At 37.1% G+C, this 24,554-nt stretch overlaps 1 protein-coding gene across 1 annotated transcript in view; it reads left to right on the forward strand.

Moving 5' to 3' along the window:
- UNC13C (unc-13 homolog C) overlaps positions 1-24,554 on the forward strand; it is a 632,162-nt gene that overhangs the window by 487,664 nt on the left and 119,944 nt on the right. The window contains exon 19 of the mRNA XM_082388208.1: positions 18,693-18,819. Within this exon, the coding sequence (XP_082244334.1) occupies positions 18,693-18,819 (127 nt within the window). The remainder of the gene's footprint in view (positions 1-18,692; positions 18,820-24,554) is intronic.

Consider the following 24,554-nt stretch of genomic DNA (forward strand, 5'->3'; position numbering starts at 1 on the left):
TTGTATTATTATTTTTTAAACATCGTTTTTGGAGTATAATTTCCTTTGCTGTGGAAAAGCTTTTAAGTTTCATTAGGTCCCATTTGTTTATTTTTGTTTTTATTTCCATTTCTCTAGGAGGTGGGTCAAAAAGGATCTTGATGTGATTTATGTCATAGAGTGTTCTGCCTATATTTTCCTCTAAGAGTTTGATAGTGTCTGGCCTTACATTTAGGTCTTTAATCCATTTTGAGTTGATTTTTGTGTATGGTGTTAGGGAGTGTTCTAATTTCATTCTTTTACATGTAACTGTCCAGTTTTCCCAGTACCACTTATTGAAGAGGCTGTCTTTTCTCGATTGTATATTCTTGCCTCCTTTATCAAAAATAAGGTGACCGTACATGCGTGGGTTTATCTCTGGGCTTTCTATCCTGTTCCATTGATCTATATTTCTGTTTTTGTGCCAGTACCATACTGTCTTGATTACTGTAGCTTTGTAGTATAGTCTGAAGTCTATCTCATCCCATTTTTTTCCTTATAACTATCCATCTCTAGTTTCCTAGCACCAGATTATGTGGTCCTGACTTCATACCACTTCCTGAATTTTAAAGGTCTATGACTCAGACAAATCATGCAGAATTCTTCCAAGTCTAATATAAAATGGTATGCTCTTCCTTCTGAGTATTATGGAAGAGCAGCTTCACACCCTGGCTTGCCTGTAAAACACTTCACAGATGTAGCAGTCTGTGTCGTAGATGAAGATTATAGAGGAAATGTTGGTGTTGTACTGTTTAATTTTGGCAAAGAAACATTTGAAGTCAAAAGGGTGATTGAATTGCACAGCTCATTTGTGAACAGGTTTCTTATCCAGAAATAGAGGAAGTTCAAGTTTTGGATGATGCTGAAAGGGGTTCAAGGGGTTTTGGCTCCAGTGGAAATAGCCAGTCTTATGCGAAACCCACCAGTCTAGATTTGTGGGTTGTAGATCTACACCAGAATTCTAAGCAGATATATCAGAGTGTATGGCTGTGAAGTATGTCTGACCTCACATCACTTCTGGTTTAGTTTACCAGGGAGCCTTGCTTCATTCTGGGATTCTGCTGAGATACTTGTTTTAATTTTGAGTTGGACTGCCAACTATAAGTATAAAGCTGCTTCTAGCATCAATTTCAGTGGTCATGGAGTAAGGCAATATTTTACTAATTTTGCTTGGCTTTTTTTTCCTAGTGTTTTGCTAAGGCTTAGTTACCAGAAATGTTTCATGAAAGACACTTCTGTATCTTCTTTCTTACCCTACAAAAGTTAATGATATTTTTTCCTTCATTGTCATTGAATCTTAAGAAAGTTGACTACAATAATAGATTATTATGGCTAATCTTTTCTCTTGTTTGCTGATTTCCTTCTCTGGAAGATTCACATTGGTCCAAATTACTTTTTGCTAACATATTATTATGTATAGTCCATTATTTTTTCATTTTTATTTTATTACTCCAAGCTTTATTACCTTGTAAGTACAATACCTTACTTTGGCAGCCAGAATTTTACATGATATCTCACCTCCAAAGATGTGCTGATATTACAAAACCTTTATAGAGCTGCTCTAAAATGGAAAATTGTAATTCTTATTTTCTCTCTCTCCCTCTCTCTCTCTTCTCCCCTCCCCCTCTCTCTCTGCCTTTCTCTTTTTGCTTCTAGTTACATGGATTGGCATTCTCAGTATATGAAAAAGAGCCCATGATCTCCATCTGTATATTGTTAATATGCATTTATGCTTACCTTTGATAGATGTTTATATGTGTGTATTATCTGTAAAAGTCTGATACATATTTATTTTTACAATCACAGTTTCTGAGTGCTAAGGTTTGGGGTTTGTGAGCACATACTATCTTACAAACCATCATGTGCATTGACCCCCTAATGCTGACTCTTTATTTGGTGTTCCTTCCAAACCTTCCATATCATCACCTCTTAGAGATAGAGCAGCCTGTCAAACACTTAGAGGGATGTTTAAGAGAGCCCTACAGAATTGAACCACCAACTCTAGGACAACACAGAGTGTTTATGCAATAAAATGATGTCATAGATTAAGAACTGGAAAGTGACACTGTGATGATTGATGGCAGCAAATTTGCTTTTGGCATGAGAATGGATTGAGTGTATGTCACCCCATCCTGTAAATCGATACATAATTGTCCATAAAATCCCATGCATACACTAACTTTCAGAAGAAGATATATTATTTTAAAGTAAATGCTGGTAAACACCATCTAAAGGCAAACAGGAATAGTCTTCTAAGTTGCCAAGCTTTTTCCTTGTACAATTTTAATGAAGGATTTTTATTCTGGTAATAAAATATTCTTCTCATTGAAATTCAAAGATTAATTATTTAATATCTTTATTGGAGTATAATTGCTTTACAATGATGCATTAATTTCTGCTGTACAACAAAGTGAATCAGCTATATGTATACATATATCCCCATATCTCCTCCCTCTTGAGCCTCCCTCCTACACTCCCTATCCCACCCCTCTAGGTCATCACAAAGCATTGAGCTGATCTCCCTGTGCTATGCAGCAGCTTCCCACTAGCCATCTGTTTTACATTTCGTAGTGTATATATGTCAATGATACTCTATCACTTCGTCCCAGCTTCCCCTTCAACCTGTGTGTTCAAGTCTGTTCCCTATGTCTGCATCTTTATTCCTGCCCTACCACTAGGTTCATCATTACCGTTTTTTAAGATTCCATATATGTGCATTAGCATACGGTATTTGTTTTTCTCTTTCTGATTTACTTCACTCTGTATGACAGTCTCTAGGTCCATTCATCTCATTACAAATAACTCAGTTTTGTTCCTTTTTATGGCTGAGTAATATTCCATTGTATATATGTGCCACATCTTCTTTATCCATTCATCTGTTGATGGACATTTAGGTTGCTTCCATGTCCTGGCTATTGTAAATAGTGCTGCAACGAACATTGTGGTGCATGACTCTTTTTGAATTATGGTTTTCTCAGGGTATATGCCCAGTAGTGGGATTGCTGGGTCATATGGTAATTCTATTTTTAGTTTTTTAAGGAACCGCCATACTGATCTCCATAGTAGCTGTATCAATTTACATTCCCACCAACAGTGCAAAAGGGTTACCTTTTCTCCACACCCTCTCCAACATTTATTTTTTGTAGATTTTTTGATGATAGCAATTCTGACTGGTGTGAGGTGATACCTCATTGTAGTATTGATTTGCATTTCTCTAATGATTAGTGATGTTGAGCATTCTTTCATGTGTTTGTTGGCCATCTGTATATCTTCTTTGGAGAGATGTCTATTTAGGTCTTCTGCCCATTTTTGGATTGGGTTGTTTGTTTTTTTGATATTGAGCTGCATGAGCTGCTTGTATATTTTAGAAATTAATCCTTTGTCAGGATTCATTTGCAAATATTTTCTCCCATTCTGAGAGTTTTCTTTCACCAAATATTAAATTTTGTAGAAAATTATTATACCGCAGTTCAGAAAATTAATTAAATGTTTTATCTTGTAAATGTAATGAGCAAGTTAAATATTTATTGCCAAAATTAAAGATGTAGGTGAACTGATGGCTAAATAAATTTGGTTGTTCACATCATATGAGATAAATGCAGTTTTGTGACTGGTCTACAACTAAGCAGAAAATACTTCGGGAGAATTAAAGATAATTTGAAGTATATCTTTGAATTTGATATTATAATATCTTAAATCAATATTTGGCATGTGGTAGTTAAGATATAATTGTAGTTTATTTGAAATATCTCCTTATAATATATCATTACACATTATGGGAGGAATACATGAAGACATGAGGAAAACAGGCATATAGATTTTGGAAAATAACAGCTCACTTTATATAAAATCATCCAAGTGGTGATAACTACTCAGCATATAGCTGAGAGACTACAAGTATGAAACAAGGCTGACAGGAAGATTAACTGTAATATTAGTCTCCCTGCAAAATGTATTACTTCTATGATAATTCCACTCTCAGAGCCTATATACTATTTTCTTAACATGGAACTTCTTAAGTTCTTAAGAAGTCTGATTCACTGATTTCCTACGTGATGGTGGATCAATTCACAGTGGGGTCTGCTAAAGGTTCTTACATTGATACAGTTCCATAAAGCAAGGGGACAGCCTGACTACATATGTGTGTGGGGGGGCGTGTGTGTGGGTGTGTGTGTGTGTGAAACAGGAAATTAGAAAGCAAAATAGTTTGGAGGTTAATTAGTAAGCGCATCTTAACCTTTCAGAAACCTTTGTGTGATGCAACAGAACATAACCCCACGTAACCAAACTCCATAACGAATGATTTAACACAGTGCCAGCTTATTTATTTCTTAACCTGTACAAGTCAAAGAAGGTATTTCTGATTGGGTGGCTCTCCTCTGAAAAGTGGCTCAAGGACCCAGATTTCAACCGTCTAGCGGCTCTGTGATCCCCTAGAACCTTGGAATCCTTGGCTGGATCTTCTGCATCTGGCCACAAATGAGGGAAAGGCAAGCACAGCAGATTTCACAGGAGTTGTTTTAGGGCAAGGCTGAAAATAGCATATATTACTTTGGCCCACAAGTCAGTCATAGGCCAACCTATTGCAAGGAAGGTTGGGAAATATAGTCTGGTTGTATGCCTGGGAGGAAAAGGACTTAGTGCGATAACCATCTAATTAGTTAAACTTGCCACAGATACTGGGGTTCTTGATGATCACCACAAGTCACTGCTGAAAAAAGTTAAACTCTACTTAATATTTTCTACTTAAGGACAAAACAGGTGCACCTTATTATATAGGCGGGTACCATTTCCATTATCAATTGCATTTTTCTTCAGATCAAACCTACCTCACAAACTAACTCAGTAAGCTGAAAACCTCTTGCTATGTCAGCTGAAGTGCACAGTGCATGCAAAGATGTCAATTACTCTGGTTGAACTGGCAAAATGTGACAACAGTTGGTACTGGTCTCTCGTTCCTGTCCACAGAGCTGTAAATATTAGCTGATGGTGCACGAGAGACATGCAACGTAAAAGAATAGAAACTAATTCCTATGAGTGTGAAAGCAATTCTTTTTTTTTTAAACATCTTTATTGGACTATAATTGCTTTACAATGGTGTATTAGTTTCTGCTTTATAACAGAGTGAATCAGCTATACATATACATATATCACCATATCTCCTCCCTCTTGCGTCTCTCTCCCACCCTCCCTATCCCACCCCTCTAGGTGGTCACAAAACACTGAGCTGATCTCCCTGTGCTATACGGCTGCGTCCCACAAGCTATCTGTTTTACATTTGGTACTGTAAATAAGCTCATGCAACTCCCTCACTTCGTCCCAGCTTACACTTCCCCCTCCCCATGTCCTCAGGTCCATTCTCTACATCTGCATCTTTATTCCTGTCCTGCCCCTAGGTTCTTCATGACTTTTTTTTTTTTTTTACATTCCATATGTATGTGTTAGCATACGGAATCTGTTTTTCTCTTTCTGACTTACTTCACTCTGTATGACAGATTTGAGGTCCATCCACCTCACTACAAATAACTCAATTTCGTTTCTTTTTACGGCTGAGTAATATTCTATTGTATATATGTGCCACATCTTCTTTATCCATTCCTCTGTCGATGGACACTTAGGGTGCTTCCATGTCCTGGCTATTGTAAGTAGAGCTGCAGTGAACATTGTGGTACATGACTCTTTTTGAATTATGGTTTTCTCAGGGTATATGCCCAGTAGTGGGATTGCTGGGTTGTATGGTAGTTCTATTTTTAGTTTTTCAAGGAACCTCCATACTGATCTCCATAGTGGCTGTATCAATTTACATTCCCACCAACAGTGCAAGAGGTTTCCCTTTTCTCCACACCCTCTCCATCGTTTACTTTTTGTAGATTTTTTGATGATGGCCATTCTGACTGGTGTGAGAGGATACCTCATTGTAGTTTTGATTTGCATTTCTCTAATGATTAGTGATGTTGAGCATCCTTTCATCTGTTTGTTGGCAATCTGTACATCTTCTCTGGAGAAATGTCTATTTAAGTCTTCTACCCATTTTTGGATTGGGTTGTCTGTTTTTTGATATTGAGCTGCATAAGCTGCTTGTAAATTTGGACATTAATCCTTTGTCAGTTTCCTGTTTTGCAAATATTTTCTCCCATTCTGAGGGCTGTCTTTTCGTCTTGTTTATGGTTTCCTCTGCTGTGCAAAAGCTTTTAAGTTTCATTAGGTCCTATTTGTTTATTTTTGTTTTTATTTCCATTTCTCTAGGAGGTGGGTCAAAAAGGATCTTGCTGTGATTTATGTCATAGAGTGTTCTGCCTCTGTTTTCCTCTAAGAATTTTATACTCTCTGGCCTTACATTTAGGTCTTTAATCCATTTTGAGTTTATTTTCGTGTACGCTGTTAGGAAGTGTTCTAATTTCATTCTTTTACATGTAGCTCTCCAGTTTTTTCAGCACCACTTATTGAAGAGGCTGTCTTTTCTTGATTGTATATTCTTGCCTCCTTTATCAAAGATAAGCTGACCATATGTGCATGGGCTTATCTCTGGGCTTTCTATCCTGTTCCATTGATCTGTATTTCTGTTTTTTGCCAGTACCATACTGTCTTGAATACTGTAGCTTTGTAGTATAGTCTGAAGTCCAGGAGGCTGATTCTTCCAGCCCCGTTTTTCTTTCTCAAGATTGCTTTGGCTATTCGGGGTCTTTTGTGTTTCCATATAAACTGTAAAAATTTTTTGGTCTAGTTCTGTGAAAAATGCCATTGGTAATTTGAATGGTATTGCATTGAATCTGTAAATGGCTTTGGGTTGTATAGTCATTTTCGCAGTGTTGATCCTTCCAATCCAGGGACATGGTATATCTCTCCATCTGTTTGTATCATCTTTAATTTCTTTCATCAGTGTCTTATAGTTTTCTACATACAGGTCTTTTGTCTCCTTGGGTAGGTTTATTCCTAGGTATTTTATTCTTTTTCTTGCAATGGTAAAGGGGAGTGTTTCCTTAATTTGTCTTTCAGATTTTTCATCATTAGTGTATAGGAATGCAAGAGATTTGTGTGCATTAATTTTGTTTCCTGCTGCTTTACCAAATTCATTGATTAGCTCTAGTAGTTTTCTGGTAGAGTCTTTAGTATTTTCTATGTATAGTATCATGTCATCTGCAAACAGTGACAGTTTTACCTCTTCTTTTCCAATTTGAATTCCTTTTATTTCTTTTTCTTCTCTGATTGCTGTGAATAAAACTTCCAGAACTATGTTGACTAATAGTGGTGAGAGTGGGCAACCTTGTCTTGTTCCTGATCTTAGTGGAAATGGTTTCCATTTTTCACCTTTGAGGACGATCTTGGCTGTGGGTTTGTCATATATAGCCTTTATTATGTTGAGGTAAGTTCCCTCTATGCCTCCTTTCTGGAGGGTTTTTATCATAAATGGGTGTTGAATTTTGTCAAAAGCTTTTTCTGAACATATTGAGATGATCATACAGTTTTTATCCTTCAGTTTGTTAACATGGTATATCACATTGACTGATTTGCGTATATTGAAGAATCCTTGCATTCCTGGGATAAACCCCACTTGATCACAGTATATGATCCTTTTAATGTGCTGTTGGATTCTGTTTGCTAGTATTTTGTTGAGGATTTTTGCATCTATACTCATCAGTGATATTGGCTGGCAGTTTTCTTTCTGTGTGACATATTTTTCTGGTTTTGGTATTAGGGTGATGGTGGCCTCATAGAATGAGTTTGGGAGTGTTCCTCCATCTGCTATATTTTAGAAGAGTTTGAGAAGGATACGTGTTAGCTGTTCTCTAAATGTTTGATAGAATTCGCCTGTGAAGCCATCTGGTCCTGGGCTTTTGTTTGTTGGAAGATTTTTAATAACAGTCTCAATTTCAGTGCTTGTGATTGGCCTGTTTAAATTTTCTATTTCTTCCTGGTTCAGTCTCAGAAGGTTGTGCTTTTCTAAGAATTTGTCCATTTTTTCCAGGTTGTCCATTTTATTGGCATATAGTTGCTTGTAGTAATCTCTCATGATCCTTTGTATTTCTGAAGTGTCAGTTGTTACCTCTCCTATTTCATTTCTAGTTCTATTGATTTGAGTCGTCTCCATTTTTTTCTTGATGAGTCTGGCTAATGGTTTACCATCTCAAAGAACCAGCTTTTAGTTTTATTGATCTTTGCTATTGTTTCCTTTATTTCTTTCTCATTTATTTCTTCTCTGATCTTTGTAATTTCTTTCCTTCTGCTAACTTTGTGGTTTTTCTGTTCTTCTTTCTCTGCTTGCTTTAGGTGTAAGATTAGGTTGTTTATTTGAGATGTTTCTTGTTTCTTGAGGTAGGATTGTATTGCTATAAACTTCTCTCTTAGAACTGCTTTTGCTACATCCCATAGGCTTTCAGTCTTCGTATTTTCATTGTCGTTTGTTTCTAGGTATTTTTTGACTTCCTCTTTCATTTCTTCAGTGATCTCTTTGTTATTCAGTAGTGTATTGTTTAGCCTCCATGTGTTTGTATTTTTTACAGATTTTTTCCTGTAATTGATATCTAGTCTCATAGCATTGTGGCCAGAAAAGATACTTGATACGATTTCAGTTTTCTTAAATTTACCAAGGCTTGATTTGTGACCCAAGATATGTTCTGTCCTGGAGAATGTTCCATGAGCACTTGAGAAGTAAGTGTGTTCTGTTGTTTTGTTTGTTTTTTGTTTTTGTTTTTGTTTTTGTTTTTGGCTGTGTTGGGTCTTCATTGCTGCGCACAGGCTTTCTTTTGTTGCGGCTAGTGGGGGCTACTCTTCATTGCGATGTGCAGGCTTCTCATTTTGGTGGCTTCTCTTATTGCAGAGCACAGACTTTAAGTACGCAGGCTTCAGTAGTTGTGGTGCACAGGCTTAGTTGCTCTATGGCATGTTGGATCTTCCTGGACCAGGGCTCGCACCCATGTCCCCTGCATTGGCAGGCGGATTCTTAACCACTGCGCCACCAGGGAAGCCCATACTCTGTTGTTTTTGGATGGAATGTCTTATAAATATCAATTAAGTCCATCTTGTTTAATGTATCATTTAAAGCTTGTGTTTCCTTTTTTATTTTCATTTTGCATTATCTGTCCATTGGTGAAAGTGGGATGTTAAAATCCCCTACTGTGATTCTGTTATGTCAATTTCCCCTTTTATGGCTGTTAGCGTTTGCCTTATGTATTGAGGTGCTCCTATGTGGTGTGCATAAATATTTACAATTGTTATGTCTTCTTCTTGGATTGCTCCCTTGATCATTATGTAGTGTCCTTCTTTGTCTCTTGTAATAGTCTTTATTTTAAAGTCTATTTTGTCTGATATGAGAATTGCTAGTCCAGCTTTCTTTTGATTTCCATTTGCATAGAATATCTTTTTCCACCCCCTCACTTTCAGTCTGTATGTGTCCCTAGGTCTGAAGTGTGTGTCTTTAGACTGCATATATATGGGTCTTGTTTTTGTATCCATTCAGCCAGTCTATGTCTTTGGGTTTTAGCATTTAATCCATTTACATTTAAGGTAATTATCAATATGTATGTTCCTATTTCTATTTCCTTAATTGTTTTGGGTTTGTTATTGTAGGTCATTTCCTTCTCTTGTATTTCCTGCCTAGAGAAGTTCCTTTAGCATTTGTTGTATAGCTGGTTTGGTGGTGCTGAATTGTCTTAGCATTTGCTTGTCTGTAAAGGTTCTAATTTCTCCATCAAATCTGAATGAGATCCTTGCTGGGTAGAGTAATCTTGGTTGTAGGTTTTTCCCTTTCATCACTTTAAATATGTCCTGCCACTCCCTTCTGCCTTGCAGAGTTTCTGCTGAAAGATCAGCTGTTAACCTTATGGAGATTCTCTTGTATGTTGTTTGTTGTTTTTCCCTTGCTGCTTTTAATATTTTTTCTTTCTACTTAATTTTTGATAGTTTGTTTAATATGTGTCTTGGTGTGTTTCTCCTTGGATTTATCCTTTATGGGACTCTCTGCACTTCCTGGACTTGATTGACTATTTCCTTTCCCATATTAGGGAAGTTTTCAACTATAATCTCTTCAAATATTTTCTCAGTCCCTTCCTTTCTCTCTTCTTCCTCTGGGACCCCTATAATTCTGATGTTCCTGCGTTTAACGTTGTCCCGGAAGTCTTTAAGCCTGTCCTCAACTCTTTTCATTCTTTTTTCTTTATTCTGCTCTGCAGTAGTTATTTCCTCTCTTCTGTCTTTCAGGTCACTTATCTGCTCTTCTGCCTGTTATTCTGCTATTGATTCCTTCTAGAGAATTTTTCATTTCATTTATTGTGTTGTTTATCTTTTTTTGTTTGCTCTTTAGTTCTCCTAAGTTCTTGTTAAACGTTTTTTGAATTTCCTCCATTCTATTTCCAAGATTTGGATCATGTTTACTATCATTGCTCTGAATTCTTTTTCAGACAGACTGCCTATTTCATCTTCATTTGTTTGGTCTGGTGGGTTTTTACCTTGCTCCTTCATCTGCTGTGTGTTTCTCTGTCTTCTCATTTTGCTTAACTTACTGTGTTTGGGGTCTCCTTTTCACAGGCTGCAGGTACGTAGTTCCCATTCTTTTTGGTGTCTGCCCCCAGTATCTAAGGTTGTTTCAGTGGGTTGTGTAGGCTTCCTGATGGAGAGGACTGGTGCCTGTGTTCTGGTGAATGAGGCTGGATCTTGTCTTTCTGGTGGGCAGGTCTGTGTCCGGTGGTCTGTCTTGGGGTGTCTGTGACCTTATTATGATTTTAGGCAGCCTCTCTGCTAATGGGTGGGGTTGTGTTCCTGTCTTGCTAGTTGTTTTGCATATGGTGTCCACACTGTAGCTTGCTGGTCGTTGAGTGGAGCTGGGTCTTAGCGTTGAGATGGAGATCTCTGGGAGAGCTTTTACCATTTGATATTACATGGAGCCAGGAGGTCTCTAGTGGATCAGTGTCCTGAACTTGCCTCTCCCACCTCAGAGGCACATGTCCTGACACCCAGCCTGAGCTCCAAGACCCTGTCAGCCACACGGCTCAGATGAAAGGGGAGAAAAAAAGAAAGAAAAAAATAAAATAAAATAAAATAAAGTAAATTTATTAAAATAAAAAATAATTATTAAAAATTAAAAAGTAATAAAAACAGAAAAAAAAGGAAGAAAGACAGAAGAGAGCAACCAAACCACAAAACAAATCCACCAATGATAACAAGTGCTAAAAACTATAGTAAAAAAAAAAAAAAAAAACCGACAGAACCCTAAGCCAAATGGTAAAAGCAAAGCTATACAGACAAAATCACAGAAAGAAGCATACATATACACACTCACAAAAAGAGAAAAAGAAAATATATATACATATCATTGCTTCCAAAGTCCACCACCTCAATTTTGGGATGATTAGTTGTGTATTCAGGTATTCCAAGATGCAGGGTATATCAAGTTGATTTTGGAGATTTAATCCACTGTGCCTGAGGCTGCTGGGAGAAATTTCCCTTTCTCTTCTTTGTTTGCACTGTTCCTGGGGTTCTGTTTTGGATTTGGCCCCACCTCTGGGTGTAGGTTGCCTGAGGGCATCTGTGCTTTGCTCAGACAGGACAGATTTGAAGTAGCAGCTGATTAGGGGGCGCTGGCTCACTCAGGCCAGGGTAGTGGGGGAGTGCCGGGGGGAGGGAGAGGTATGGAATGCGGAGAGAGACTGCCACGACAGAGGCTGGTGTGAAGTTGCAACCGCCTGAGGCACGCTGTCTGTTCCCCCCGGGGAAGTTTTCCTTGGATCACGGGACCCTGGCAGTGGCAGGCTGCACAGGCTCCTGGGAGGGGCGGTGTGGAGAGTGACCTGTGCTTGCACACAGGCTTCTTGGTGGCTGCAGCAGCAGCCTTAGTGTCTCATGCCCGTCTCTGGTGTCTGTGCTGATAGCTGCCACTCACACCTGTCTCTGGAGCTCGTTTAGGGGGTGCCCTGAATCCCCCCTCCTCGTGCACCCTGAAACAATGGCCTCTTGCCTCTTAGGCAGGTCCAGACGTTTTCCCGGATTCCCTCCCGGCTAGCTGTGGCGCACTAGCCCCCTTCAGGCTGTGTTCACGCAGCCAACCCCAGTCCTCTCCCTGGGATCTGACCTCCAAAGAAGCCTGAGCCTCAGCTCCCAGCCCCCACCCGCCCAGGTGGGTGAGCAGAGAAGCCTCTCAGGCTGGTGAGTGCTGGTCGGCACCGATCCTCTGTGTGGGAGTCTCTCCGCTTTGCCCTCCGCACCCCTGTGGCTGCACTCTCCTCCATGGCTCCGAAGCTTCCCGCCCTCTGCCACCCGCAGTCTCCGCCCGCAAAGGGGCTTCCTAGTGTTTGGAAACCTTTCCTCCTTCACAGCTCCCTCCCAGAGATACAGGTCCTGTCCGTATTCTTTTGTCTCTGTTTTTTCTTTTTTCTTTTGCCCTACCCAGGTTCATGGGGAGTTTCATTGCCTTTTGGGAAGTCTGACGTCTTTGGCCAGCATTCAGTAGGTGTTCTGTAGGAGTTGTTCCACATGTAGATGTATTTCTGATGTATTTGTCAGGAGGAAGGTGATCTCCACATCTTACTCTTCCGCCATCTTGAAGGTCTTCCCCTCGAAAGCAATTCTTTAAGGAGAAAACTATTAGTAATTCTTATAAGGTTTGTTTTTTGTTTGTTTTTTAGGAGAGGGGGGTACTAAAACCCTGATAATTTGAGTTATCATATCACATACATTCTTAGGAACTAGAAAAGATGGTCTCCAGACTAGAGCAAAACAAGATTTCATCTTTTTAAAAGATAATTGGTCTCCTTCTTTTCTCCTTTCTTGTGTTTATCCTCAGTAGGAGGGACGTGGTAGGTGGGGAAGAAGAGTTGGGGGGCCTACCTACAGTGTGGCTACAGAACATTAGACAAATAGAAGTGTTCCTTTCCTGGAAATGTGGGAACAGCAGGAATGAGGGGAATGTAGGAGGGCAGAGACCTTGCAGAGTCCAGGAGAGTGGGTTTGGGGAGGGCTGTAAGCTCTGAGCAGAGTGCCCAAATAGGGAAGAAGGCAAGACTGCTGCATTTATGGAGAAGTGAAGTGTAAATGGTTAAGCAAATAAACTGCAGGTCTTGTCTAGAAATCTGACTGGGGACTGCCCACAGCTGCTTTTACCTACTCTCCAAAGTACAGAGGCGACTTCATTGTAAGGGGCAGAGATTGGCAAACCTTTTCCTTTTATGACACAACATAGGGTTCACCCAAACTTGCTACCAGAACATGAGTAGAAAGAGGAAAAAACCCAAAACCTTAATTGGAACCATAGTTATAAAATTTTGCAAAGGAGACACATCTATATTAAATAGCATTTCTTATATGAAGTTTTGTTTTATATAATACGTATCATCTGGCTCAAATTCCTCTTTGTGCACTGAACCACTAACAGCAAATAATTTCTGTATTTAATTGTTCACCTAAAACGTAAAATTGGGCTAAATTCATCTCCTCCAAGAGACCACATCCTCCTGTACATATCAAATCACGGCACTTGCCATACTATATTAAATTCCCTGTTACATGTCACCCTTCTTCCCTAAGCTCTGTGCATATGGGTCCTTCATCTTTATCTCTCTAGGGCCTCCCATGTGACCTGGCACAAGCTACACACTCAGTAAACATTTTTGTTATTAGATGGAACTGGGTTACCCTTCCCTCAGGATTCTGATAATGTGCAAAAACTCTTAGAAGAGGTAATACATTTCCAGGCTCTCACCTCTAACACTTGCAAAGACAAGAGCATAAATGGAGGTCCACATAGCATAGACCTAAATATTTATCATTTCTAAATCAAGCTAATAAACTTTTAAATGAAATGTGTTCTATCGTCTTACCTCAAAAAGTCAACTTACTTTTGGCCTTCCCTGGTGGTGCAGTGGTTAAGAATCCTCCTGCCAATGTAGGGGACATGGGTTCGAGCCCTGTTCTGGGAAGATCCCACATGCCGCGGAGCAGCTAAGCCTGTGCACCACAACTACTGAACCTGCATTCTAGAACCCGAGAGCCACAACTACTGAGTCTGCATGCCTAGAGGCCGTGCCCTGCAACAAGAGAAGCCACTGCAATGAGAAGCCCGCGCACCACAATGAAGAGTAGCCCCCACTCGCCACAACTAGAGAAAGCCTGCATGCAGCAATGAAGACCCAACGCAGCCAAAAATAAAATTAAAAAAATTTTTTTAAAAAAGAAAAAAAATAAACTTACTTTTATATTGATACAATAAAAAAATTTGGACCAGTTATTTTTTAATATGCTGAAAGTTGGCAAAATATCAAAGATAGCAATTGAATTATCAATATGCATATTTTGGTGTCCTAAGAGGCAATGTTTGTGTTTTCCAGTGAAGATACAAATAAGTCATAAATTATATTTTTCTTTCAGAAATGTATATTTTCACCTTTATTTCAGCAAAATGACTAATTATGCCATTATAATAAAATATTTCACATATTTTGTGTTCTATTTACAGTGGCACCAAATAATACATTTCCAAAGCCACATGATGTCTGTTGTCTTTAATTTTTTCCTGTTTTAAAATATTTAAGCATATCTTTGAACTTTTAAAAATTTCTTTTCAGCCTTTTTTTTCTTCTCTGAGGTTACATGTTTTCTATCCAATCTCAGTTTATATGCACTCTTTTTTTTAAATTGAGATATAGTTGATTTACAGTATTATATTAGTCTCAGGTGTACAACATAGTGATTCAAAATTTGTATAGATTATATTCCATTTATAGTTTTTATAAAATATTGGCTATATTCCCTGTGCTATATAATACATCCTGTGGCTTATTAATTTTATATATAGTAGTTTGTACTTCTTAATCCCCTACCCCTATCTTGCCCCTCCACCTTCCATCTCACCATCTTAACCACTAGTTTGCTCTTCCTGTGAGTCTGTTGCTTCTTTGTTGTATTCATTCATTTGTTTTATTGTTTAAATTTCACCTATAAGTGATAACATATGGTATTTGTCTTTCTCCTTCAGACTTATTTCCCTAAGCGTAATATGTTCCAGGTCCGTGTTCTTGCAAATGACAAAATTTCATTCTTTTTATGGCTGAGTAATATTCCACTGTGTATGTGTGTGTGTGTGTGTGTGTGTGTGTGTATACACCACATCTTTATTATCCATTCGTCTGTTGATGAGCACTTAGGTTGTTGGCATATCTTGGCAATTGTAAATAATGCTGTTGTGAACACTGGTCTGCATGTATCTTTTCAAATTACTGTTTTCATTTTCTTTGAATGTATACCCAGGAGTGGAATTGCTGGATCATATGGTAGTTTGATTTGTAGTTTTTTGAGGAAACTCCATTCTGTTTCCACAGTAGCTCCACCAATTTACATTACCACAAACAATGTACTAGGTTTCCCTTTACTCCACATCCTTGACAACATTCGTTATTTATGACCTTTTTGAACATAGCCCTTTTGACAGGTGTGAGGTGATACATCATCGTGGTTTTGATTTGCATTTATCTTATGATTAATGATGTTGAGCATCTTTTCCTGTGCCTGTTGCCATGTCTGTCTTCTTTGGAAAACTGTCTATTCACGTCTTCTGCCCAATTTTTTAAATCAAATTGTTTGGGGGTTTTTTGATGTTGAGTTGTATGAGTTGTTTATATATTTTGGATATTAACCCCTTATCAGTCATACAATTTGCAAATATTTTCTCCCATTCAGTAGGTTTTAGCATTTTTGTTGATGGTTTCCTTTGCTGTGCAAAAGCTTTTAAGTTTAATCAGGTCTCATTTTTAAATTTTTGCTTTTGTTTCCTTTGGCTGCAAGACAGATCCAAAAAAATTATTACTATGATTTATGTCATAGAATGTTCTACCTATGTTTTCTTCTAGTTTTATGCTTTCCAGTCTTACATTTAGGTCTTTAATCCATTTTGAGTTTATTTTTATATATAGTGTGAGAAAATGTTCTAATTTCATTCTTTTACATGTAGCTGTCTAGTTTTCCCTTTACTGATTATTGTGGATATAGATGATTTTACTACTTTTGTTTTTTAACCTTCCTACTAGCTTTGTACATGGTTGATTTACTACCTTTACTGGATACTTGCCTTTACCGAGGAGATTTTTCTTTCTGTAATTTTCATGTTTTTTGTTGTGGCCTTTTCTTTTTCACTTATAGAAGTTCCTTTAACATTTCTTGTACAGCTGGTTTGGTGGTGCTGAACTCTTTTAGCTTTTGCTTGCCTGTTAAACTTTTGACTTCTCCATCAAATCTAAATGAAAGCCTTGCCTGATAGAGTATCCTTGGTTGTAGTTTTTTCTCTGTCATCACTTTAGTTTCTGCTTAAAAGTCAGCTGATAGCCTTATGGGAGTTCCCTGGTTTCTTTTCCCTTGCTGCTTTTAATATCCTCTCTTATATTCAATTTTTGCCATTTTAATTACAATGTGTCTTGGGGTGGTCCTCTTTGGGTAGATACTGTTTGGGACTCTCTGTGTTTCCTGCACTTTGAGGTCTGCTTCATTTTCTAGGTTAGGGAAGTTTTCAGCTATTATATCTTCACATATGTTCTCTGCCCCTTTCTCTCTCTTCTCCTTCTGGGACCTCTGTAATGTGAGTGTTAGAATATTTGATGTTATTCCAGAGATTTATTAAACTTTCCTCATTTCTTTTTTTTTCTTTTTTTCTTTTATCTGTTCAGCTTTGGTGATTTCCACTGCTCTATCTTCCAACTCACTGATCCGTTCCTCTGTATCATTTAACCTACTATCGGGTCCTAGCAGTGTATTTTTCATTTAGTTATTGTATTCTTCATCTCTGTTAAACTATTTTAACTTCTGGATTAAAGACCTAAATGTAAGACTGGAAAGCATAAAACTAGAAGAAAACATAGGTAGAACATTCTATGACATAAATCATAGTAATAATGATAATATTTACATACTAATAACTCTGTTCTTCCATTCTTCTCTTGAGTTCTTTGATCATCTTTACAATCATTACCTTGAACTCTTTCTCAGATAGACTGCCTATCTCCATTTCACTTAATTCTTTTTCCGGGGTTTTATCTTGTTCCTTTGTTTGGACCATCTTTCTCTGTCACCTCATTTTGTCTAATTTGCTGTTTTTATTTCTATGTATCTGGTAGGTTGATTATGTTTCCTGACCTTGGAGAAGTGGCCTTTTGTAGGAGATGTCCTATGGGTCTCAGCAGCCCACTCCCCACTGGTCACCAGAGCTGTATGCTCTAGGGGTGCCCCTATGTGTGTGGATCTTTCTGTTGTGGAGGGTAGACTACTGGGGGCAGTCTGGTAGGCATGGCTGGCTCCCAGTCCGGTTGGTTGCCAGGCCCATCCTTGCACAGCGGCTGCCAGTCACCTAGTTCATAATTTTGTCTGGGTGTCTGGTCTATAGGTACTAGTATATTACTCTTGTTTCTGTGTATAGATGTGTTTTCTCTCTGTCTCTGCCTCTTTCTTGGTCCTACAAATTGTCTTGAATTAATCATTGCTTAGATAATTTGAAAATGTTCGATTTGGGGTTGTGTTACCTCTTGTGTTTATTATTGGGATTTAAGTCTCTTTATAGTCAGGTTTTGAAAAGCAGGGATGACCTCAGTTACCTTATAACAATCTAATTGCTTCAGTTAGTGTTTTCAGCCTGGAATATTAAGTAAAGGGCATTCCTATTATAAATTAAAGCCCTTAGCTTGAAGGAGATTCACAGACCTCAACCAGAACTTCTCAGAGGACACTTTCAACCTACATATAGTTAGGGATATTTGGGGTTTGGTTGTGTCTATACTTAGAGCCAGAATTGGCCAACATATTAATATTGAGCAGAGATAAATGTGTTCAGTAACATTATTTTTGTCTCTATTCCCCAGTACTATATGTTCAGATCAAAGTAACAGTTTTAAGCTATACTTTTTGAGCAAGAGAGAGAGAAAAAGTCACATATTAGAAAATCCTGCTATATGGGAAAAGAATCTAAAAGAGTGGAGATATATATATATATATATATATATATATATATATATATATATATATATATATATATATATCTGATTCATTTTGCTGTACACCTGAAGCTAACACAACATTGTAAATCAACTATACTCCAATAAAAATTTAAGAAAAAGAAAATCTTGCTAAATAAATGTCAAAAAGTCACAGTGTACAAAATAATTTTTGCTGAACTTAAAAGGTGAAGAAGAAATCAGCTGGCTTAGAAGTTAAATATATTTCTTCTCCTTAATTCTCTAAGTATTAAATATCCAGGCCAAAAATGCAGTCTACTCATTCATATCTCCAGTATTAATCAGGGATTATGCCTCCTAGTTTGATTCATGTTTTATTCATGCTTACAAGTTTTCATTCTTTCTGGCACTTTGCATCATGCTAAAAGTAGTCAAAATGTGAAAGCTTGCAGATATATAGAAAAATGGTGATACATTATCACTCTTTAACTCACCAGAATTCTCACCTTTTTCAGGAAGGCATATTAGAGCATTTCAGTCATTTCTCATTACTGCCTGAGCTATTCTACATAGGACCTAACAGATGATTTTTGCATTTTGTAAACTTTCAGGTCTGTCTTTAGCAATTCAATTTGCTTTAACCTCAGATATGTTATTTTTTTCCTTTTTGAAATACGAATAATAAAAGTAGATTGGAACACAGCATTGTTGGCAAACCAAACTTTATTAAATATTTGACTTTATCCGTTACAGAACATGAAAAGCAGCGGTTATGCAAGAGCACAGATTATATGAATTTGCATTTCAAAGTGAAATGGTTTTATAATGAATATGTGCGAGAACTTCCTGCCTTCAAGGATGCCGTTCCTGAATATTCCTTGTAAGTAGTGATTTTCACCTCCAAGTTTATTCTCAATTCATAGTCCTGTAAAATTAAACCTGAATTATGCAGCCGTAAAATCTCTTCACATAATCTTCATTTGAATGCTGACATTTCTGTCATAAAATTAACATTAAATGATTTGCATACTTTTGGGAACCATATTTAATTGAATTGTGTTGCATTTTTCAAGTATGACTTACTTGGATATTCAACTCAAAGAGAAAGAAATACATAATACATAATACACAATGGCTCACATGATGAAATTATTTCTTGTAAAAGTGCTTGAACTCAAATTTTGTTGGGAAAATGAGGGGTGCTTGTGTATTGATCTATATAATCTAAATTACTCTTTATTTCAAACCTAAAAATGTCTTAGATATTTATATTTCTAAAATAGAAGTCATTATTAAACAGGTAACATTTTCAGAAACATGAATCTATCAGATACAACTGTAATCACACAGATTTGTAATACTCTGCATTTTATATTTGTCAGAATTCTGTTTTATTCTGTTGAGGGAGGGCTTCCAAATTCTAGGCACTATGCCAAGTATTGTAGGACAATAGTGAATAAAATAAAGGCCTCACCTTGAAAGGAGCTTATACTCAAGGAGATAGTGTAAGAACAAAAATCCTGCTAAAGCAAGGCAAATTGAGATAATTACTAATTCAAGTAATATGAGCAAAGTGCAATGGGGTCTCACAGAAGAGAGATATTACCCCGTTTCAATGACTCTACACAGTATTTATGGATGGGGTAGCATTTGATACAGACTTTGAAATGTTGTTCTGGCTATGGCAAGAAAACGAAAGGAAAGTTATGAGCATAATTATGGAGGAAGGAATACATGGGCTATGGTCCATGGGAAATAGTTTCATTTCAGTGGAGTACAGGGTATCTTTACAAAATTAGTAGAAAGTAATGTAGGAAATGTGGTTTTGAACTAGATTATATAAATACTGTGAAGCTTTTACCACTTTCATTAGGCATTGTGGGGGTTGGAAAAGGTAGAGAATGGAGGGAGGTAGGGAAGGGATTTAGAAGTTAGTGAGTAACGTAGTGATGAGATTAGAACTGCCCATTTATTTAACTTTTCTCATAGAAGCTTATAAGATAGAATTGTATACTGGGAGAAGTAAAAATTTTATACACATACTAGAGTGATTGTAGTAAAAATGTAAAGGATGGAGATGTATGGGAGAGAAATTTCAAAGATAGAATTTACAGAATTTGTCAACTAAAGACACATGAGGATAAAAGAAAGAAGGAAGAGTTAAACATGGAGTACATGTGCCTAAGTGTTGGTAGTATCATTGACTGGGAATAGGGAAATGAAAAAGGGAGCTATTTGCCAAGAGAATTCTGCTTCTGGCTCTGTGTAGACTAACTAAACTACACTAACTTAAATCAGACTAACATGCTCACTGAAGACCAACTATAAAAGCAAAATAAAATTAAACAGTATCAGACAGCAATTGAGGCAACCAGGGATTGAGAAGCTATGGTCCCTGAGAAAAGAATTGCATTGAGGTGAACCCTGTATTTGCTGCAGGTTCTCTCCAGTCCTCTCCATCTACACGCATTTACCAATTTGCCATATAAGTCATGGTGGTCAAATAGAAAACGGTAACCCCGAGTTTATAGTGATCTCCCTGGGCTAGAGAAACAAACATTGGTGTTCAAGACTCTGAAGGCTGCTTTGTCTTGTGGGACCAACATCCTAGAATAAAGGGAACTACAGAGAAGTAAGTATAGCATGTTGCATGCAGTTTCTCCTTGAGGTATTCTCTGATTCTTAATCTGCCCATGTGTGGAGAGAAAGGCAGAAATAAACAAGTAGAAAGCAGGCACTAAGAGATTAAAAACCAAGCAGAGACTTCAGCAGTCTCACAATGCTGGGGAGATAAAAATTAGAAAGCAAGGCTTCCTAAGAAAGAAGACACATTATAAACATCCCAGGTTTTCAGGTGAGATCCCTGAAGGACTCTGTCCTAAAAATAAGGGCAAACTGGAAGTAGCCCAGTCTAAAACCCAGTCTTTCCTAGATTGTGGTGAGCTCCCTACATTCTGTCTACAAGAAGAAATTCAGATCCACTTTGGAGGAAATGATCAGCCAAATGTTCCATAATTTTTCATAGACAATGCACAATATTTAACAAAAGATTAAAGACTGCCAGGCAACAGGACCAAATGACTAGAATCCAAGAGAAAAAGAGATATTAGTCTTATCAGACATAGAGTTTGATGTGTACTTCAACTTATGGGAGAATTTCAACAGAAAAATGGAACCTATAAGAAGAATAAAATGGACATTGTAGAACTGAAATAGGATGAAATTAGGAATGTGATAGATGGACCTAATGGCAGAATATACATAGCAGAAGAGGGTTTAAAATAACTGGAACATATTTTTGAAGAATATATTCATATAAAAACATAGAAACAAAAAATACAAAATATAGAAAAAATAGAACAGAGATATATGGGACAAATTATAAAAAGGTCTAATGTACAAAGACCTGAGTTCCAGAAAAGGAGAAGAGAGAAACAGTACTAGAGCAGTGTGTGAAGAGTCACTAGATGTGGATTTTGCAAAACTGATGAAAAACATGAAGCCACAGTTCAAGAATTTCTATAAATCCTAAGAAGGGTAAATGCAAGGAAAACTACCTGTAGGTACATCATAGAAAACTGCTTAAAATCAAAAAGAAGAAGAAATCTTTAAATGTACTGGGTCAAGAAAGGGAAGACACTTTACCTTCAAAAGAGCTGCAGTAAAACAGTTGGCTGATTATTCAGTAGAAGTGACTGAAACCTGAATACAATTCAATGATACCTTTTAAGTGCTGAAAGAAAACAACAATTTAGAATTCTACAAGTGTCAAACATAGCCTTCAAAAATAAAGGAAAATAAAAACATTTATATAACTGAGAAGTTGAGAGAACTTATTTCCAGCAGACTCTCACCAAAAATATACTCTAAGCCTTCAGACAAGGAAAATGACTCAAGATAAAAATACAGTAATATAGTAAAGAATTAAAATCATTAAAGAAGGTGAACAAATGAGTACATTTAAAACACATTAAAAAAATAAAAATTAAAAAATAAATAAATAAACACATTAACTATATAAAATTTTAAAAATCTGTAGAATAAAATATACATAGGATTAGGACTTCCCTGGTGATGCAGTGGTTAAGAATCTGCCTGCCAATACAGGCGACACAGGTTCAATCCCTGGTCTGGGAAGATCCTGTATGCTGCGGAGCACCTAAGCCCGTGCGCCACAAATACTGAGCCTCTGCTCTAGAGCCCATGAGCCACTACTGAAGCCTGTGCGCCTAGAGCCTGTGCTCTGTAACAAGAGAAGCCACCGCAATGAGAAGCCCATGCACCACAATGAAGAGTAGCCCCCACTCACCACCACTAGAGAAAGCCCGCGCACAGCAATGAACACCCAATGCAGCCAAAAATAAATAATAAATAAACAAATAAATTTAAAATAGAAGACAGCAATAGCATGAAAAGGTAGAAGAGTGATACACTGAGTAAATACAAGATCCTTGACTTGTTTGAAAAGTGTAAAATACTCATTTTAAAAAGCTTTGACTATGTCGTGGATGTGTATTATAATTTATAGTGTAACCCCTTAAGGTATAATATAATACTATGCATCAATAAGATAATGGGGAAGGGGAGGAGGATAAAACAAAATTATGTAAAAATCAAGAAACGAGAGTGAAAAGAGGGAAGAGCAAGTAGAAAATTGAGGGTGGGGGAAGCAAGATGATAGATTTAAAATTTAATGTATCAGAAAATTAAGTGTAATCATTAAATGCAAATATATTAATACTCTAGCCAACAAGTATTGTCCTACTAGATAAAATAGCAAAACCCAAAATATCTTGCTTACAGTTTATTCATCTAAAACATGAGTCTAGAAATGTTAAGTGAAAAGATGAAAAAAATAATTGAAAGGAAAATTACACAGCTATCCTAATATTAGACAAAATAGATTTTAAGATAAATACTTTGAGAGAGAGAAATTTTTCATGATGATTAAAGGAGCAATTCGACAAAAAGATGGGAAAGATATCTAATGGAAAGATATCCCATGCTCTTGGATTGGAAGAATTAATATTGTTAAATGGCCATACTACCCAAAGCAACCTACAGATTTAATTTGATCTCTATCAAATTACCCATGACATTTTTCACAAAACTAATTATTACCCTAAAATTTACATGGAACCATGAAGGACCCGTGAATTGCCAAAGCAATCCTGAGGAAAAAGAACAAAGCTGGAGGCATAACCCTCCTAGACTTCGGACAATACTACAAATCTACAGCAATCAAAACATCATGGTATTGGCACAAAAACAGACATGTGGATCAATGGAACAGAATAGAGAGTCCAGAAATAAACCCACACATCTACGCTCAATTAATCTTTGACAAAGGAGGCAAGAATATATACAATGGAGAAAAGACAGTCTCTTCAGGAAGTGATGTTGGGAAAGCTGGACAGCTACATGTAAATCAATGAAGTTAGAACACTCCCTCACACCATACACAAAAATAAACTCAAAATGACTTAAAGACTTAAATATAAAACATGACACCATAACACTCCTAGAGGAGAACATAGGCAAAATATTCTCTGACATAAATCATAGCAACATTTTCTTAGGTCGGTCTCCCAAGGCAATAGAAATAAAAGCAAAAGTAAACAAATGGGACCTACTCAAACTTACAAGCTTTTGCACAGCAAATGAAGCCATAAACAAAATGTAAAGACAACCTATGGGATGGAAGAAAATATTTGCAAATGATGTGACCAACAAGGGGTTAAATTCCAAAATATAAAAACAGTTCATACAACTCAGTAAAAAAAACCAAACCACCCAATCAAAAAATGGGCAGAACAAATAAATAAATATCATTTTTCTTTTTGTTCAAACTTCAAAAATAAATAGGCAGAAGACCTAAATAGACAATTCCCCAAAGAAGACATACAGATGGCCAACAGGCACATGAAAAAATGCTCAACATTGCTAATTATTAGAGAAATGCAAACCAAAATGACAAAGAGGTACCACCTCACACTGGTCAGAATGGCCACCATCAAAAATTCTATAAATAACAAATGCTGGAGAGGGTGTGGAGAAAAGGGAACCCTCCTTCACTGTTGGTGGGAATGTAAATTGGTGCAGCCACTATGGAAAACAATATGGGAGTTCCTTATAAAGCTAAAAATAGAGTTGCCATATGATCCAGCAATCCCACTCCTGGGCATATATCCGGAGAAAACTCTAACTTGAAAAGATATATGTACCCCAAAGTTCATAGCAACACTATTTACAATAGGCAAGTCATAGAAGAAGCCTAAATGTCCATTGATAGATGAATGGATAAAGAAAATGTGGTACATATATACAGTGGAATACTACTCAGCCATAAAAAGAATGAAATATTGCCATTTGCAGCAACATGGATGGACCTAGAGGTTATCATACTAAGTGAAGTCAGACAGAGAAAGAAAAATATCATATGATGTCACTTATATGTAGAATCTAAAATATGATACAAATGAACTTATTTACAAAACAAACACTCATAGACACAAAGCAAACTTATGGTTACCAAAGGGGAAGGGGGAGGGAGGGATAAATTAGGAGTCTGAGATTAGTAGATACAAACTACTATGTATAAAATAGATAAACAAC

This window comes from Balaenoptera borealis, assembly GCF_965194805.1.
Source record: "Balaenoptera borealis genome assembly, chromosome: 3".
In the NCBI taxonomy this organism is placed as follows: Eukaryota; Metazoa; Chordata; class Mammalia; order Artiodactyla; family Balaenopteridae; genus Balaenoptera; species Balaenoptera borealis.